Source organism: Microchirus variegatus (assembly GCF_963457635.1).
Source record: "Microchirus variegatus genome assembly, chromosome: 5".
Lineage (NCBI taxonomy): Eukaryota > Metazoa > Chordata > Actinopteri > Pleuronectiformes > Soleidae > Microchirus > Microchirus variegatus.
In genome coordinates this window covers 12,768,468-12,788,970 of record NC_139806.1, presented here as the reverse complement: position 1 = coordinate 12,788,970, position 20,503 = coordinate 12,768,468, and the positions used below count along the sequence as shown (strand labels likewise).

The 20,503-nt window shown below is 42.9% G+C and overlaps 2 protein-coding genes across 3 annotated transcripts; one reads left to right on the top strand and one right to left on the bottom strand.

Moving 5' to 3' along the window:
- Positions 1-2,488: 2,488 nt before the first annotated feature.
- LOC310927225 (occludin) lies at positions 2,489-11,385 on the top strand (the record flags this gene model as incomplete). Its single annotated transcript, XM_083889520.1, has 8 exons — positions 2,489-3,016; positions 4,165-4,368; positions 4,476-4,637; positions 8,989-9,110; positions 9,360-9,650; positions 10,121-10,292; positions 11,102-11,143; positions 11,284-11,385. 8 exons carry the CDS (start codon positions 2,489-2,491, stop codon positions 11,383-11,385), a joined length of 1,623 nt encoding a protein of 540 aa, XP_083745646.1.
- Positions 11,386-13,773: 2,388 nt separating this feature from the next.
- nr2f6a (nuclear receptor subfamily 2, group F, member 6a) lies at positions 13,774-18,190 on the bottom strand (the record flags this gene model as incomplete). Of its 2 annotated transcripts, none has more annotated exons than XM_083889402.1 (5): positions 13,774-14,048; positions 14,674-14,920; positions 15,023-15,345; positions 16,564-16,694; positions 17,922-18,190. In XM_083889402.1, 5 exons carry the CDS (start codon positions 18,188-18,190, stop codon positions 13,774-13,776), a joined length of 1,245 nt encoding a protein of 414 aa, XP_083745528.1. The 2 variants fall into 2 exon arrangements, with proteins under 2 accessions (XP_083745528.1, XP_083745529.1); XM_083889403.1 differs by having other exon boundaries at positions 16,600-16,694.
- Positions 18,191-20,503: the final 2,313 nt, after the last annotated feature.

The window sequence follows — 20,503 nt, the reverse complement described above, 5'->3', positions numbered from 1 at the left end:
TTTTGATGATCCCCAGGAGCACCATCAAATCTATCATAACCAAATGGAAAGAACATGGCTCAAAAAGACGGCCGCACACCAAAACTCACGGACCGGGCACGGAGGGCATTAATGACAGATGCAGCACAGAGACCTATGGTAAGAGTTCCACAGCAGAGACTGTACCTGTATCTGTACACAGGATGACAATAAGCCACAGGCTCCATAGAGTTGGAGTTTATGGCAGAGTGGCCAGAAGAAAGCCATTACTTTCAGCAAAAAACAAAACAAAATGGCACATTTTGAGTTTGCAAAAATGTGCTCTGGTCTGATGAGACTAAAATTTAACTTTTCGGCCATCAAATAAAACGCTATGTGTGGTGCAAACCACCCAAAGATCACCATGTTTTTCAGCAGCCGGGACTGGAAAACTGGTCAGAGTTCAGGGAAAGATGGATGGTGCTAAATACGAACGACTATTCTAGCTGCAAACGTCTGGTTTTTAATGGAATATGTACATAGGTGTATAGAGGCCCATTTCCAGCAACCATCTCTCCAGTGTTCTAATGGAACATTGTGTTTGCTAATGGTGTTAGAAGGCTATTGATTGGTTGATGATTAGAAAACCCTTGAAAACCCTTGTGCAATGATGTAAGCACAGCTGAAAACAGTTTTGCTGGTTCTTTGATGAAAGGGCAAAATAATTATGTTGAATAATAATCATTATTTCTAATCTTGTGACTATATTTTCTATTCATTTTGCAACTCATTTGATGAATAAAAGCGTGACTTTTAATGGAAAACGCAAACAAATTGTATAAGTGACTCCAAACTTAGAACGGCAGTGTATGTATGTAGGTTTCAGTGTAGTGTGAGTGAGTCACAGACTCAGAGTATGATGTGGGAGCAGCAGCAGCAGCAGCAGCAGCAGGTGAACAGGAGACACTTACTGACTGTGACTCAGCTCTGCCGCTGCTCCGTCACGGGCTTTATTTTTTATTATCCTTCTTAACGAGAAAAGAAACCTTCATTCACTTCACTCGAAAGAGACGTTTGTGTTTTATGATGCAGACGCGCGCGGCTCGTGCGTAATGACGGCACCGGAGCTGGACTGGCACAACGTATAGAGCACCGTCTCCAAAGAGTTTGGGTAAGTTGTGCGATAATGTACGGGGGTCATAATGATTGCTGTCGCTAATGTTACAGTTTGTACAAGGGATAATAGAATATAAGCATGTGATTCATCGTTTGTATTGAATTTCCCCGGGGTGGGATCAATAGAATCCTAACATTAATCTTGAATGAACCAGATAAGAACACATGAATGTTCAGTAATACATGTTTTATCCTGTAAACCATATAATTGATGACAAATTCTGGGTTTTATCCTGTTGTATGTTTCCCACTGAGTCGTGTAAACAACAACAACAACAACATGCAGGCCTTATACTCTACTGTAGATCACGTCTGTGTTTCCTCCTCACATGGCTGCCTCAGCTCGCCTCTCACCTGCTGTCTGTCCGTGTGTCTGTCTGAATTATTGAAGGCTGCTGGCTTGAGTTCCTCTGAAGTGATGAAGTGTGGGTCAGTGATACTGAGCAGAGAGTTCAACACAGGCCACAGCATGCATGTTCTTAAAAAACCTAATGAACCAAGTGCTGAACACACAAGTGGTTGCCTGGACATGTTTATTTTCATTTGCTTCATTTAAAGCTGCAGTAGGCCAATTCGTCCCCAAAGTCATTGCAGCTCTTTCTCCTAAGTTTGTCTCGGTGCAACAGAGGACTTGATGTTTATTTTATGGAGCACAGGAAGCCCAGAGGAGGTGCAGAGGTGTTGTTCTCTCTTGATTTGCATCATGCTGAAAGGTTATTGTGGAATTATTCGTCAACAATGACAAAAAGACAAAAAGAAATCCCATCTACTGCACCTCTAATGTTGACAGTGAGCTTCCTCATCCAATAAATAAATAGATGACGCAATGTCCGAACTTGGTCATTTGACATCTTCAAAACTGTTGTTAAATGCAAATATAAGTGTGTGTGTGTACGTGTGTGTGCGTGTGTGTACGTGTGTACGTGTGTGTGTGTACGTGTGTACATTATGCCTGGTCCCGAACGTGGTCCCCACAATTTGGTACAGACATGTAGGTGTGTGTGTGTGTGTGCTCGTCTTTCTATGCTTGTGTGGCCCACCCCCTGGAAAACACCTTTTTTGTGGGGACATTTTTTCTTGTGTGGACATTATGCCCAGTCCCAAACGTGGTCCCCACAATGTGGTAAAGACATGTATGTGTCTATGTGTGTTTGTTTTCTCCAGGTTCTCTGATTTCCAAAAACATGCAGATATGAGGATTGACCATAGGTGTGAATGGATGGTTTGTTCCTGTGATGGACAGGCACAGCGCCCCCTTTGACCCTCATGTGGAGGATATAGTGTTAGAAGATGAATGGTTTTACAATTAATGACTTCGTTTTCTCTTCCAGGTGAGATTGCAGTAACGTCCATCATGTATGACAGCACTCCCGTGTACAGACCACCTTACAGCACCACCTCCCAAAGCTTCTATACTTCGAGAAGCGTCCACTCCCCTCAGAGTGTCCCTCACACCTACAGTCTCCCTCCAGACTCCTACTATGTGGAGGGCACGCCTCAGCACTTCTACCGCTGGTTCTCTCCGCCCGGTTTCGTCAAGACCTTCCAGGGCGCCATCGTCCTCATGTGCTTCGTCATCTTTGCCTGTGTCGCTTCAACTCTGGTGTGGGACATGAATGGATTCGGGTACGGGGGTTACGGTCTCGGGGCCACAGGAGGCGTCGCGGGGGCGGGGTCAGGATACTACGGAGGCAGCTACGGATACGGCGGCTCGTACATGACGCCGCACTCTGCCAAGGCAGCGATGATCTCCATGGCGGCCATCAACTTCCTGGTTTCGCTGGGCTTCCTGGTGGGGAGTTTCTCACGCTCGCGGATGATTCGGGGATGCAAGTTTTACCTGACTGTGTTCATCTGTGATATCATCTTAGCTGTCCTCCAGGTGAGTCTGCCTTACTCTGGAATAATTATAACTATTTCATTCTTTATTTGCATTTTAAACCATTTTCTCTGTGGTAACACTTTAGATTAGTGAACACATATTGACCATTAACTAGGTGCTTACTAACATATATAAGTTGCATACTAGCCCTTTATTAGTAATCATTGAGCATGTATTAACACCTTATTCTACATAACCATATTCTACCTCTATTACGACATGAATTAAGATTTGTCCAACATTAGGTGTTAATATGTGCGTAATATTTAATAATAAAGGCTTAGTATGCTACTTATAGTACATGATGACATCATTTTACTCTTTCCAAGTGCATATAGGGAAATTGTGATACACTCTTAGAAATAAGGGTTCCGAAAGTGTTCTTCTACAAAGGCTGAAGTTCTACCTCGAACCTTTTTTCTTCTTTACTTCAAGGGTTCTTGGTAACACTAATGGTTCCAGTAAGAACCATTTTGATCCAGAGAACCCTTTAAAACCCCTTTCCTGAATAAAGAGTTTTAAAAGGGTTCCAGGTTGCCAAAAAAGGTTCTCTATGAGGACAAGCCGAAGAACCTTGTATGGTTCTACTTAGCACTTTTATTTCTAAGAGTGTAGATTTCAGAAAACACAAAAACATATAAGAGTCTTTGGTTTGTCCAGTCTGGGCTACTGTAGATACAAGATGGCATATTCTGTGGTGGAAGACCCGCTCCAGCTAGTTGTGAGGCATCTCTTAGCTGATGATTTTTAGTTTTCGGTGACTAATTAAATTATAATTATTAATACTGTATTATATTCTGATTATTTATTCTCTTTTATCTGTTTTATCTTTGTCTGGCGACTATTTACGATTCCTGCTACTTTAAAGCTGTGTTTGAAGAATGTGTCCTGAAGGTCACGTGAAGAACACAAGTCCAACATTCACTTTTTCATTTGGCGTTTATGACTTTATGAGAGCTGTGTGAAGGAGCCAAAACTGCATAGTTGTAAGTTGTAAAAACCAAAGCAAAGGACTCAAAAAAACCTTGTGAACTTGTGGAAATCTGATGAATACATCTGCATGACCTCTGTTTGGTTTTTGGTTTGATAGACACTGTGTGAACTCAAAAGTTGTGATGGTCCTCGGCCTCTGTTTTCTTTTTTTTTAGGGAATCATCGACATTATCTTTGTGATTGGAGTGAATCCCATGTCTCAGAGCTCACAGAGCATGTTGTACAACCCCATGCTCATGATGTGCCAGAACATCCAGGGCAGCCCCAGCCTCAGCGGCAGTGCGGGGGCAGGTTTCCCTGGGGGGTTCCCCATGTACAACCAGTACCTGCAGCACTACTGCTACATGGACCCTGAAGAGGTCAGCTGAATTGTTCTTTTTGGTTGCAATCTTACATGCACTGTTCTTCTCTGGTGTATAAATTATTATTTGTGTGTGTGTGTGTGTGTGTGTGTGTGTCCCCTCAGGCTGTAGGATTAGTGTTGGGTCTGATGGTGGTGTTGGCTCTGTCTCTATCTGCTTACTACGCATACAAGACCCGCAGCAAGATTTGGCGCCACGGAAAGGCGAACATCTACTGGGACAATCCACTGGTCAGACCCTCAGAGGGGCAGGAGGTGCTGGACTGGGTCAGTCAAGTTTCTGTCACTATCACTGATTTCTTCCTGTGTCATCATCTTCAAACGTTGCTTCACTTTTTGTGTCACCAGGGGGCGTCTCTAGTGGACATAGCTATATAAGGTTTTACCTTATTCTCACTTTACTTGTATTGTCAGGAAATGATGGTCACAATCTCTAGTTCCATATTTTTAGTACAGCTCAGTGGCCATTTCGTCAATTATGGTGCCATAATATGCTTTAGGGCGTGGCTATGTTGTGACTCACAACAAGTGAAAGTACATTTATGATCATACTGGTTTGAGATCGGTTGACTGAAAGATTATGCTAAAGAGGTCGATTAAAGATATTGTATTTATTTCTGCATTCATTCCAGGACCAGTTATCTCACTACTTATAATCACATGTCTGGACTGTTCTATGTCCCTGCATGTAGCCTCTGTGTGTCACGGGTGAACACATACGATTCTCCCTGCTTCTATTGACTCAGTAAAAATGTGGGTGTTTATCTTCGGCACACCCAGGTTTCACCCTGACTGATCATTAACCTGACCAGCGATAAGAGCTGCACAGAAACCATTTTAAAACAAAAAGATAACCAGCGAGCCGCATCGTCATGGAGGGTGAATAACCTCATGATTAAGACGTTTCAAGTCGCGAGGTGTGCGACGAGATGTTATCGCACAGAAAGTGTTTTAGCTGGAAATGACTCTTTGTGTTCGGAAGTGAAGAAGAAACATTTCCTCTTAAATGAAATCAGCCGAGAAAAACCCAGTCATTTGAATAAACTACTGTACGTATGTTAATGTTCAGTGTTTGTCGCTATGATTCTGTACTTGGTGCAGGTTCATGGTGGAATTTCAATTTGTGTTCAATATGATGATTCACACACCTCGTGCATGTATGGGTTTCATCCTGGTTCTCCAGTTTCCTACCACAGTCCAAAAATATGCAATATGGGGATTAGGTAAATTGGACATTCTAAATTGATCTGTGTTGATGGACTGATATATAGTTCTTTATTTATGATGCAAAATGACTCAAAAACATACAGAAATAACCCCATTAGAACATGATAGTAAGTGGCGGGTCACATGAAATCATCCATGCATTTCCACAGGAAGGGTCGATAGGTGTGGTACACCATCGCAGGGCCACATATAGAGACAAACAACCATTCAGCCTCACACCTCAGGTCAATTTAGAGTGTCCAATTTTTACCTAATCCCCATATTGCATGTTTTCGGACTGGGAGGAATCCGGAGAACCCGGAGAAAACTCACGCACACACGGGGAGAACATGCAATCATCCATCCATCTATCCATTATCTACCACTTTATCATCCACCACATGAAATCAATTGGGGGTTAATCAGCCTGGCAAGTGAAGCCACACAGTTTTTTCTAATTTTGCTATCGATATTTGACATTACTGGGGGAGGAATGTACAAAAAATCCATCTCAATTGATTTTTTTTTTTTTTTTTTTTAATTATGAAACAACACAGTCAGCCAAAGTGATGCACACTAACAGTTAAATCCATAAAATACAATACAAAAAAACCCTTTAGTTCATCAACAAACCTGCCTCAAAGTCATGGAAATACCCTGACTCCAAAACCTCCAACCAGACTCCATTCAAAAACCACCCATTTTTTTGAATGTATGTTATTATAACATACCAGCAATGACCGCACCTACATTTAAACATTATTAAACACATAATAGGAATCTTTTTTGTGAATTCGGCACACTAACATATGCCATAGGACCTTCAGTGAGGTAACAAATCTGCCTCAAAGCCATAGAAATATCACATTGACATTGAAAGTACAAAAAGCAGTCGGACACAATTGCTGAATAATTATGAATCGCATCTCACACACTATTAAAAGCCAAGGAAAAGAGGTTTATTTAAAGAAGAAGTTTCATGAAGCGTCATGTGTAGAGGTAACTCATTCCAGAGGTTGGGAGCCACGACTGTGAAAACATGTTGTCACTTCAGATTGGATATTCATGACTGCAGAACCCTGTTAAAGCTGTGTTTCACAGGCGGCGGCAGCCTCCTGTGGTATTTGACAATGATTAATTCATAAGAATAGCAGTGTACAGTGAACGTATCATGTCCACCATGACTCATTATAGAAAGGGAGAAACGAGGTCCAGGGAGATCTTGGCCTACATACTTCACCATCACTGTAAAAGTGTGCAGCGTGTCACTTCATCAGGATGCAGGTCCTATTCTGGGACACTCTTGTATCACAGTGAAGATGCTTGCCTTGCAGAAAGACATATATAATGTATGTGGAATGTATAATGAATAATAAAAAAAAAAAAGGGGTGAAGTTGTGTCTGTGTTGCCCACAGAGCACGGTAGCGTTAAATGATTCAGACTGAGAAGGAGCTGCAACACAGGCACACACACACACACACAGCTGCAGATTAGACTCCAGGGGGAACAATCGGTTTCCACATGTTTTACCACGTGTGCCGCATTTTCATTCAGCACAAAAAAGGAAATTGTGTACATTCAATTCTATGTTGAACATCCCAACACGAGCAAGTCTATATCAGCATGCAGTGTTCTTCCAAATAGAAAAACAATCTCAACATGGTGCATGTAACAAAAAGCACATACATATAGATGTAAAAGGAAAATGTTGCAGAAATAAAAAAGTCAAACCACACACACACACACACACCATATTTTATGTGTATTATTCATGTAGTATTTGATCCCACTTTTATCCCACTTTAAATACCTTTCTTTTTTTAACAATACTAAAACATTTCCAGATCTCCCACTTTAAGATCTAAATGTGAAATTCTCATAAACTCTGTGCAGTTTATTGTGTTACAAACTGCTTAACCAAATATATCAGTGGACAAAGCAGGAATGAAAACCCTCGTTAGCTGCAGCATGAAGAACTGAAACTGTAAAAAAACAACAACAAACATTTGTTTTTCTTCATCTTTGCTCATATCAGTTCTCAGAGTTTCAGCTTTAGTGATTAATAACGCACAGTAGAAGCTGCAGCTGCTTCAGCATCATTCCACCACAGTGATTTTTTCCACATCCACACACAGAGGATCATCATCATCATCATCATCATCCTCCTCTGACTGCATGTTCATCAGATCTGTTTCACAGGCTGCTTCTCCCACATGCTCACATTAGCTCACTGGATCCTCATCCTGTGCGACTACACTCTAATCCAGAAATAGGTCAAAGACTAGAAGCGATTAATAATGCATGATACAGTACGACAGTAGATATGTGAGTGAGTGAGGAGTTACAGCTCTGTGTCTCACGTTCGCCTTGGTTCTCCTGAACATGCGGTTAGTGTTTGTTCCCTCCATTCCACTGTTGTCTCAACCTCAATCCATTAAGCTCACGGTGACACAGACTCACGCTCTCCCTCTGGCAACATGTGCTTCAGAATCTCCCTTTTGTGTGTGTGTGGAGTAGATGAGGGGAATAAATTAGTTTAAAGGGGACATATTATGAAAAATCAACTTTGTAGTAATTTAAATCCTTATATTTGGGACTCACGAGGTCCTATCAGTTGGCAAAGTGTAAAAAAAAGATGACTCACTCATGTTTCTGTGGTCCTCCTCAGTCTAAGTACAGGAGATAAAACACACGATGTTGACTTCCGTGCTCACTGGGACGTCACAATGCGCTAAATTCCTGGAATTGTTGTCTCGTGGAGCTCCGCTTTGTCCCGAAAAGTTCTATTCTTGTCTCCACAGTGCAGCACAGAGTTCTACACAAACTTCCAGCCTCAGAGGATTTATCTGTCCAGTGGATACATGTTATATATGACGGCAATGTGCCTGCTAGAGCCTGCAAATTATCACTTTTCCAAATGCTAACTGCTGTTAGCTCCCAGTAGCCTCTGTGGCTGATGTCATTTCCTGTCCCTTAAGTTTTGTTTTACTTTTTTTTAAGATGGACCTAAAGAGATACTACTAAACAGAGCGTTCTGAACAGTTTTGGCAGGGTGATTGAACTGCTGTGGTGCTTCATCCTTATGGTATTTTGACCAAAGCATGTCACAGACATGTTCATTAGGACACCAGGGAACTAGGGTAACTTGGAGAAATAGTGTAAAATATGTCCCCTTTAAGAGTCCACATAAACTGCTCCACCTGGACCTGGGTAATATGTGTGACATAATAGGATCTATTTCATTGTCATAAAATAGTGAACTGTCATTCTGAGTATGCTTGTATTCATATAGATTTACTTGAAATTTGACCTTGAAAATGTGCTTGAGTTTGACCTTGACTGCATCTCACACTATCAAGCGACAAAGAGGTCACTTGGCTTTTTGTGTTTTCCGTTCTTGCTCCTCTGCAGCAGGCGCCGACCGTTGTGGCGTCAGAGAGAACAGCGCCTGACCTCAGGGTGGCGAACAGCGTGGTCTCCTATGGCAACAAAACAGTCAACATCCACAGTGAGGGACAATATCAAAGCAACAGGTGAGTGATGAGTGCACAGTGTGATAATGATTAAACCATTATAAACTAGAGGAAGGCAGCACATCTGCCAAGGCTTTCAACATAACCTATTGTACCTCTCCATCATCATCTGTTGTTTAGTGTTTGAGTGAAGTTGCTCACAAGGTTACAGAAAAACCAAAAAAGACAGAACCTCCTTGCTCGATGTAGAGTAGTTATGTAAGCATAATGTGTGCATATACAGAAGCAAATATCCTGTGTCTTCTCCAGTTTCTCTGCCGACCACAGCAATCATGAAGCTGCGGCGCCTCTGTACCAGAGCAGCAGGACCACACATTACTCCAGCAGCTCCTCGGACGAGATCGCAAGCTTACGAAAGCAACCTCCTCCTCCCCATCATCATCATCATCATCATCCTCCTCATGTGGAAAGGAAAGCGAGGAAGAATCTGGAGCCTCGTCCTGCTGCTCAGGACATGGTCGAGTCCCAGTATGAAACTGGTTACACCACTGGAGACACTGGTCATGAACTGGACCAGGACCACACACTTCACCTTTACAGGTGAGGTATGAAAAAGAACATGTGTTACACTAGCTTAATGACGACAACTTGAAAGCAAGAGCTTCTTCCTTTTCGATCCTGTTGAAATGTCGAGTACCACAAACAGGGGAAGCATCACCGATGTCTGTAAGGCAAGTTGGCCAAATCATTTTATATTAATACAACTAGAATACAGATTTAAAAAAGCTGGGAGGCGGCCCTCGAGGAAGAGAGACTGTGTCTCTCGGCAGGCCTGGGAACGCCTCAGGATTCCCCCAGAAGAGCTGGGCTTCTCTGCTCAAGCTGCTGCCCCCGAGCTCAGATAAGCAGTAGAAAATGGATGGATGGATTGATGGACGGATAGAATACAGATTCATTGTCTACCGCTTAATCCTCCACATGAGGTTTGCAGGGGGGCAGCTGGTGCCAATCCCAGCTGACATAGGAGCCAATGATGATTTAATGTACTTACAATAATGTGTCGATTCTAGGACGTACCCAGAAATCACCTCAGATGAGCAGCGGCAGCGATACAAGAGAGAGTTTGAGTCTGATCTGACGCACTACAAGAGTCTGTGCGCAGACATGGACGACATCAGCGACCAAATGCACAAACTGGGTCGAGAACTGGACTCACTGGACGAAGGTTCTACGAAATACCAGGTAGGGAAAATACAGTGGAGTGTGAGCCTTTTGGGACACAGCTGATTTCACTGAAATGTATGTTTTTATGTAGTTTTTTGTAGATTCTGACTCATTTAAGTCATTCTTATGCCAAAGTTATTATGAGCATCTTTTTGACGTTGTTTTTTTTTTTATCAAGATGAAACAGACTTTTTGTGACATCTTAAGAATTTAATTGTTTTTTTTACAATACCAGTGCAGTGCCTGTAGGAAGTATGTGCACACATACTTCCTACATACACCAGGAAGTATGTGTGCACATACGTCATACATCAAATATGCCTTGTAAAGTGATTCCAGCGTGGCCGACAAAACACAAAAAACAGCTAGCTTTGCTAATATTATTATTGTAGCCTCGCTAGCTTTCGTTTGGAAACGGGTTCGCCAAGTTGGCCACAAAATAGTAGCATGCTAATGCTAAATAAATATGTGCTTGCGTATTGATGAATGGGCACAGACTTTGTACAGTATAAAATGTCTCACCCACCGTGAGGACAGCCTCTACAATCCCAGCTCCCCGCTTCAGACAGCGCAGCTGCTGCTGATGAGCCACTGCCTGCCTAGTGTAGCGTGATAAATCAGTGAAAACTAAAATTACTCCAAAAAACTTGAAAATCAAGGATGCACACCACTGGGCCATGCTCAACCCATATCCACAATCTTAGGTCGATCTGACAAACGGTCAGCGAGAAATGCCCGTCACAGACACACACACACACACACAACTTGCTTCATAGATAAATAATATCAGCGCAATTAAGTGACAGAGGTTGTATTTATGTTGACAGGGTGTGGCAGAGGAGTATAATCACCTGAAAGACCTTAAAAGGGTGAGTGCAGTTCTGTCTGGAGTTTCATTATGACTACTACTTAAAATACCACTGTAATGTCTATTACTACTACTAATACTACTACTAATAATAAAATGTTGGTTATATAAATATTTTCTTGCTGTTTAATTTTCCTCCAGACACCAGACTATCAAGCAAAGAAGCAGCAGAGCAAACAACTCCGACAAAAGCTTTTTCACATCAAGCGTTTGGTAAAAATCTATGACCAAGGTCTTTGTTAGTGTCTCAGTGATGTGTTCAAACCTGTTGTTTGAATTGTAACAGTCCTGAACTTCAGTCACTGTAGGTCAGCTCAGGTTTGGACGCCATGTTTACTCCTGCATTGTCTTACCTTCCCACCGTCTGTCAGTATAAAGCTAGTTAACCTTTAGTCTTTAATGCTTGATTTGGAATTATTGTGTCTCTGTCCTAATGAATGTATGTTTTTATAAGACAAAATGAAGATAAAGCGGACAAATGATGTAAATAAAACTATTTAAACACAGTTTTTTGGAATACGAACACACTTCTGGAACATGTTGCTCTTTTTATTTTGCATTCTTCATACATATGTACGTAACTACAACACTTTCAAATAATTTGAAAAAAACAAAGCAAAAGACACACTTGTATCTTTTGACTTTTAATACCGTTGCCATACACATTAAGTCAGTAACACAAAAGATTTTAAAAAACAAACAAAAAAAAAAAACATCAATAGTATACTCATGATTTTTCTTCTCGATGACAGTTTTGTGCGAGTTGTTGCTGGAAAAAAAGGAAAATCCAGAGGCCCGGTAGTAGATCCAGCAGCTGAGTTCAAGCGTTTTGATTTGCTTCGTCAATGCTGAAATGCATTTCTATTTCGAGTTGATTTATGGGGAAACGAAACAAACAAATTTGTGAATTTGTAAACTTGCCACTTGTAATATCTGTGTGAGGTAAATCCTTACAGACCCGCAAACCAGGAGGCTCATATTCTCTTCCACTCATCATAGACGGAGCGTTATTTGGCGTTAAATGTTCTTTACAACATGGTCTCACGTATCACGTGTTACAGCAGAGACTCTGTATAGCATGAAGATCAGCTTCCATTTTGACATCTGAACCGATGACAGAGGTAATTTTTTTTTTCTCTTTACATGGAAACACATCGGAAAAAAGCTTAGGATCTAGCAGAGAAAGCAACACTTAAAAAAGACCCTTAATGTAAAAGAAGAGAAGTCTCAACATAGAGATCCAAAATAATATTTTAACATGCAAAACGATAAAGTTGGTTTTATTGTACGTGTGTGTACACACGTCAACATATTTTTCAGGGATTTTTTTACCCTTAGAAACAGCAATGGTTGTGTTTGTTATACGCTTATCACCAATGAAATGTTTGCAGTTGTTTTGATAGTTCATTGTAATGGAACCCAAGTTTATTTATGCACGTGACGGTCATTGGAAACAGAAAAAAATCCAAAAGCTTGCTCTAAACAATGTAAACAATGTTCAATATCTGAATTCACCATATTTCATCTAATTCAAATCATGGAAGAAATTTACTCAGATTTTTTTTCTTTTTTCCAAAATGTACATGACGCACGTTTGTAACACTCACAAGTCTCATTTCATCCTTCGTTAGGTGTCCCAAATTCATACTGAATAACAAGGCAGTTTAAAAAGAAGGCGGTTTCTGGTGAACAACGTTTACAGAGGTTTGCGTTTTGGAAAGATCAGACTAAAGCATTCTGATGTCTCTTGAGGTAATTGTCCGTTCTCCTGTCACTCTTCACGCTTCTCGTTTTAATTCTTCTAAAACAACAGCGACCGAGAGCCTTGTGAATGAAATAAATGCATTGACTTGATGGTCAGGCAGTCCCAAGAGTTCATTTCCATCTCTCTGCTTTATGCACCAATTCGATATATATATGTATAAAAACAAAAAAATCATCTGATGAAACTTTGGTGAATTTTCCTTGGTTTTATTTCACTCGTCATTCTTCTGAGCCGTTCATTTATGTCCTCCACTGTTGAGGTAAGAGAGCAGTGAAATCAAAATGGTCTTTTTCAACAAAAAGGCTTGTACTGCGTCTCTATATCCAGTCAATGGCGCGCCTACTACTTTAAACTGTTCAGTTGGAGTCATTATAGTCATAGATGTAATGTTTTTGTTGCGTGATAAAAAGGTTTCTATATCACAAATCTTACGTCATGGAAAACGAGCCTGGTGTGGGGGGAAAATGTCTCAGCTGACTTCCAGTGACAGGGCAGTTTGTACTCTGAATGCATTTGGAGCAGGGTGCTGCTGCCCTCTACATGATCTTTAGTCACTATAGCATGTAGGTGGTTACATGTCTGACAGTGAGGGCCATATTGTAGCCCTGCATGAAGAACTGTTCTCTGGCCTGAGAACCAGATCCAGGCTGGCACCGTCTCCTGAGTCTCTGACAGGTCGTGTGGAGACGAGAGGACTTGTTTCATGAGGAGGGAGTAGAGCAGTTACAGTAAGGTACATGAGACGGCCAGCTGGCACTGCAGTTTTAAAGCAACACAGATGGATAATGATGAGTCAGGAGGTTTCTTGTGGGTCCTTGTCGTCACTAATCCCAGACAGAAACCATGTCCACCCAGGTTAGAGGGGGCTACTGTCCCGGAACATACGGCCAGCTGATCGAGCTGCCAGAGAGCTGCATGTCGCGGATCAGCGTCTCGATGGGCGTCTTTCCTACCAGGCGCATGAAGAAGAGCTGGGAGATGAGGCTGGCAGGAACGGCGCGCAGGGCGGGGAGACGCAGGAGCAGGCGGCCGAATCGCTGCGGCTGACTGGGGTACTGCATCCTCTCGTACTCTGTAAGAGCCACCTGAGCCTTCTCTTGAAGAGACTCCACGTGGACTGGGTCTGTCAGACCACAAGCATCTGAGCAGGAGGGGGAAACGTGGTGGTTATTCAACAGTGTGGGCAGGTTATGTAAAGCGTCGTGATGAGCCAGGAGCATAGTTGAACTACTGGAAAATACTGTGATGAACAAATAGTGCGTCTCATCATATGCACGCCAATTTCAACTGCCTTTTTTCCATTGTAGGCCATGTTGAAGTCCTCAGGGTAACTTCTTAAACAAATAATAAAAGACATTGTAACTGATTATGATTAATATCAGACGTTTTAATCACTTACCTTACAAAGTTTCCCCTTGGTTATATTAAGGAGTGATTATATTTTAGCTTAAGTTGTAAGTAACGCTCCTTGCATATAATTAAATTTAAAGCACTTATCATGATTTTTTTGTTATACTTTTACTGTATACTTCTGTGTGATCAATTCCTGTTCAGTTTAACAGTGGCAGTCAGTGTGAAGCAGTAAGTGTTTATGTAACGTCTTGTGTGAAATTCGAATGACTATTTCTTTTATGTGCGTTACAGGTCCAAAATGTCTAAACATGCTACACACTGGGCGACCTTATAAAAACGTTCTCTGTGGGGGTTTCGTGAGTACACTGTGTTACGAGAAAAGCAGACAAAAGCAGACGAGCGGAGGAAATCACCTGGTGAGAACAGTGCGATGGCCTTCAGACAGCTGTACTCGGCAGAGTCCACCTGCAACCTGGTCAGCTTGTCCACCTGGTCCTGGAACACCCTCACCTGGTCCATGAAGGAAACCACACGCTCAGCAGACATGGGCGAGGAGTGGAAGCCGGCTGCAGCCAGTAAAGGAGCCATGTGGAGCGGCAGAGCCGACTGGGCCGCATTGAGGATGAACAGCTCGCTCCAGCTCAGCCTCAGCAGGGCCACCTGCGGATTGGTTAGCACGTTTTATGTTACTTGCTTTAAAACGCAATTCTTTACTTCTTAAAATTTTCTTTAGGTGGTCATTTAAATCTAACTGCTACTGACCTGGTCCGAAACAGGCAGCTCAGGGAAATAAGGGATGGTCCTGGCCCACTCTACGATGCTGAAGAGTAGTCGAGCAGCCAGTTCACAGATATTATCAATGCCCATGGCATTATCTGGACCGGCCTGTTGGTTGTACTGGTGCCCATAGCGACTGCTCGGATACGGCTCGGCTCGCAGCAGCTGAGAGATGAGCTCAGACACGGGCTGACCGCCGCCACTCCCTCCATTGTTGTAAAACTCGCCTCCGAGGCCACTGGCGCCACCTATGGGAGTGATGGAGGGGCTGAGGCTGGCCTGAGGGGGGATGCGTCCGCGTTGAACTGCTGTAGTTTGGTTGGGGGACAAAGGGGAGGAGAGGGGTGGTAAAGAGAGGTACAGACAGAGAAGATGAAGAGGACAGAATTGTGAAGGATGGCGGGGAGGAAAGAGGGTTCGGAGGTGATAACAGAGAGGAAAAAAAAAAGTTAAAACTGGGTTCTTCCAGTGGTGAATGTCAGATTATTTGCAGACAGATGAGGGAGCCACAAATCGATTGCATTCATATTCTCTTTAACAAACTAAAAAGTGCAAAAATAATAATCTAGATATCATCTAGGTTTGTCTAGATGATATCTAGACAAACCTAGATATCATCATAATACACACAGATGCCTGTTTTGTTCTCAACACCACACTAGATGTGGTAGCAATGCTTTCTGTCATGACTAGAGGGGAGAAAGCAGAAGTGCCTACTGAATAGAAAATCAATTCATTTAAAGATATGATTTTATGTTAGAAGTAACTCTTCCAGCCACGAGAAAGACACTAGACACACAGACTCCTCTCGAGGCAAAGGAATCCTGCTCCACTAGTGACTGTGACCTCTAACCTCCCTGTGGGAGTGGTCAATTAAAGGGAATTTCTCTGCAGGGAGCCATAAAATGTCCAATTAGCAAGTTTTATGATCTGTGGGCTTAAAGTAACATAGATCTTAAAACATCAAACCATTCTAAATCCAATTCCAAATGTAAAGTATAAAACTCCATCTGTATGCACAGTACTTTAATGTATGGCTCATGCACGATTCTATCTGCAGAATATTACATCATGTGTAGCCTATACTCTGCCTCTTACAGCAAAGTCCCAACATTGAATTATTCTCGGTGGAACCAATAAGTCAGGGTTTCTGCTCCAGTGACATCCAGGGGCTTAAGGCTCTGGGACGCAGGTGTCTTAGCCCTGTATCCCTCTCAGTCACTCTTATGGAGACACTAGATTAAGGCACTTAGCGCATGGCATTGAGCAGACAAGCATGACTAGCTTTGGCGCGATAGGGCCTGGACACCCATGTGTAATGTTTTCTCCTCTTTGGAGAAGAACAGACTTGCAGCAAATTTAACTATGATTGATTTTTTTTGCCCCCTTGAGCAGCTAATGGAAGTAATACAGAGGCTCTTGAGGGCTCTTCGCTGAAATAAATATCAATGATTCCATTTTTCATATCAGTTCAAGTGCAGTTTCTGGAATTATGATCCCAGCGTGTCTCACAGTGTCAACAAGACTGGACAAAGTATGTATGGATAAGAATAGACAGATACCTTCTTTGCGCATGCCAACGCGGAAACACTTTTTCAGACGACAATACTGGCATTGGTTTCTGTGGTGCTGGTCAATCTGACATTCTCTGTTTGACCTGAGGACAAAAAACTGGAGGTTACGGGGGATTCTGTTTCTAGATCCTGATTTAGACACTCTGTTGCCTTAAGATGTTGACTAACTCAAGTATAACTAATTTGAATACCTAGTCATTTGCTCAATATATAAAGACAAGCAAACTAGGGTTACAAGAAGATAATGTGTTTACTTTCAAAGGAGCACACAAATCATAATGTAATAGGAAGCCAAACTTAAAGAAGATGAAATAAATGTAGTTTTTCTGTTAGCGCAATCAATCAAAAAAAAAAGTAGTATATATAAATAGTCAATTACTGCAATGATTAGTAATTGACTCTTAAATGACTCTTGGTCATGTTTGTTGCAGCCATATCTCTATTTTAAGTGTCCATAAAAGGTTTACGTGGATTATACTGCTACAAAATACATAGTGTAGATGCCAGCAGTGTTTTGGTAGTATTTTAGAATTCCTCAAAGAGGCAAAAGAAGTGATGCACTCAAGCTTTCATGGTTAAAAATGGCCACCATGTTGCCTGGGTTTCACATGAGGATTCTCTTATAGTTTGACTTGAAAATGACAAAAAAATATGATCACAGGGTTTATTTTGCTTATAAATGACAAAAACTATTAGCACTGTAGCTGGTAAAAATATTTAAGTAACCATGAACTAATTAACTGCTGTGCGACTGTAATGGATCATTGCAACAATCGAGTCACACGAATGTTATTTGAAGGAAACTGACACCCATTTGTTCTTTAGCATTAGTAGGGGGGTGGGTATCAAACTTCAATGCGTGCGTGTGGTACTGACAGAACATCAGGAGTGGTATTGAACTTGAACACTCTGAAAAAGATGTTGTAATTTCTAATATTACATTTGAACACCTAAGAAGTTAGTTTCATCAGGATCAGTGGGCCAAAATACATTTAGCATTCTGATCCATCAGTGCTCATGAGCTCATTTCCTAAAGGAGGTTTTAGGTGCTTATTAAATGAATGAAAAATATGTTGTGTTAAAAGCAATTGATATGAAATTGGTATGAAATTGGTATTGAAAAAGCAGCATCCAGGAATCGGTATTACAGTCCAGATGTTGGTAACATACAGAACATCAGAGACCTAGACCAGACTCGCGTTTGATGAAAACCAGACAACAATGCATTATGACCCATAGTGCAGACTCCTGCAGCAGCATGGCATGGCCTATCAATACATACAATACATCACCCACAATGCACCGCTCACCTGCAGGTATAGCTGAGATTGCGTCTGACGCTCCTCTTGAAGAAGCTCTTGCAGCCCTCACATGTGAACACGCCGTAGTGTTTCCCGCTGGACTTGTCCCCGCACACTACGCAGTCCACCACGCACGCCTTGTCTTCGTCCCCGGCCTCCATGTCGCTGCCCCCCGCCTGAGGAGAACCGTCCTCCTCCTCCCCTCTCAGGTAGCTCTTGTCCCCCAGCCCGTTGGTGCCCCCGTTGGGATCTCCCCAGCCCCCACTCACCATGGCCATCGCTTGGTTACCCAACCACCGCAGAGAAAAATGGGACAGGCAGCCAAGGTTTCTGCTTGCCGTCAAGGTAACATAAATATGAAAAGTGATGGGTGGATGGTGTGGGAGAAGATGACCTCTTCTTCCCCGTATGTGCTCTAATGTGCTATCACAGTCTTATTTTTATACTGAAACAAAAAAAGTAAGAAACAAAAAACAAGAGGAGCTCAGTCTCCTCCCACTCCACTATGACCTGGAAACAGTCTCCGCTGTGACAACTTTTTAATAATATCGAGTGTTTGACGGTTTTTCCTCCGTTTTCTGTCTCCTATTTGTCCATCGGTGACCTCTTCGTGTTTCCTCCTCTCCCGAATGGTTGAAGAGATGCTGCCCGTGAACCGCGTTCAGTCCAGAGACCTTTACCACAGGGGACAAACAAAATGTCCGTTGGAAATAAAAGGAGACACAACCAAATAAATGACAGGCTGAATAAAACAAACACACACCGGCGGGTGTCAGCGCCTCACAGTCTTAGCTCTGACTGTAACAGCAACAGTAATGGCTGAAACAGTAGCACGGTGTTAGCTTCGCGTTAGCACATGCCTGGGGAGGCTCTAACCGCCCCGTTCTCGTTAAAACAGTCCCCACAGTTAGTTTTATCTACCGCTCATGCTAATTAATTATCATTTAAAACAGCTGCCTGTCGAGTTATTCACCTCGTGCAAACCGTGCCAACGCTTTATTACCTGAGAGCGAGCGAACGGTCGGCTAGTGTGGCTGTCTGTGGTGCGTTTACGGACCGCAGCTTTCCCCCTCGCCGTACAGGTCCGTGACATCCAGCGAAGCCGAGGCAGTGAACGCAGCACGCCCGCTCTACTGCTGTAATCCTCTCAGCGGCATTTTCAGATACACAACAAATCGACTTGGCAGCAACACTTTCGGTGTGGGTGTCCTTGAAGGCACCACCAGCAGCTTCAGCAGCAGGGGACGGAGATCACCTCTCTTCCAAAACAGCTCGTAGATCTCCAGCACAGGGAAGTGCACGCTCTTGTTGTTGTTGTAGCACCACTATATCCTCCGTGCTGCTGCTGCTGCCTCTCTGGACAGACAAGAAAAACAAGAACGGGGGGAGAGACAGTCTGTCCGCCTTAGTTCCTGTGCTGCTGCCTCCTCCTCTCCTCATGCGAGGCTTCTCCCTCCAGCCTTTTGTCAATGCTTGCCCACCAAGAACTAATGACTTGCGGCCTAGCCCAGTGTGGCTGCTGCTGCTTTCCCGTCCGCGGTGTGTTTGTGAGAGTGAGGGAGGCTTTTCCCCTCTGGCTGTGGTTAACAGGAGGTGGGGGTCGGAGTGATGGGTGCTCCTCTCATCTCCTCTGCTCTCCTCTCTCAGGTTTTGAGTCCACAAATTAATTATTCAATTATGATTCATGAGGATGGTCAAAGCAGGAGACAGTCTGGATTTCCCAACATTAGCTTTTTTCCCCCATCTTTCTCCTGCCTCTGTTTTCCCCAACCTGCGAGTGTGTGTGTGTGTGCGTGTGTGTGTGTGTGTGTGTGTCAGAGAGGGAGAGAGATCAAGCAAAGCATGGGGGAGGGAGGGTGTGTGTGCTGGGGGGAGGGGGCAGCCAGAATGTGTGTGTGGACTTGTATGTGTTGCCTCTCAAGGACCTATTCTGGCATAAAAGTGACCTTTTCAGGACTAGTAGTCCTCATGGAGAGCAAAACCTGGTCCTAATGTGGAATAACCTCGTTTTTGAGGTACTGGTTTAAGATTTAAAAGGTTTAAATTGTGGTTAGGTTAAGGTTAGAGTTGGGTTTTAACTTGTGATGGGTTATGTTTGGTTAGGCTGTCCAAATTAATGGAAGTCAACGCAGCGTCCTAACAAGTATAGCTGTGTTTGTGTATGTGTGCGCTTGAGCTCTCAGGGATTTGACACTGCTATTCAAGCCCTTTGGTTACCATGGTAGCATCTGCCTTATATGGCCATTGGAGTCAAAGAGCAAAGGGAGTGGGCTGTGTAGGGCAGCATGTGTGCACACACACACACACACAAACACACACACAGGAAGAATGTGGAGGATCTTTCTCACAGATGCAGAAAGCATGACCCCAAGGCCACACAAAAAAAAACAACTCGACAATACCAGATCGCCCTGAAGCCCTGCAACAAATACAAACATGCCAATCTCCTGCTCGCCTGCTGTCTTTCAGAAAGCAAGAGATTTCTTTCATTTCAAAGTTTTTTCAACTCCAGTCCTCGTATTTAGAAGCCACGCACGGCTGCAGAGAGGTGAGCTCCACTCCTCAAAGCGAGAAACCTTTGTCTCCTCCTT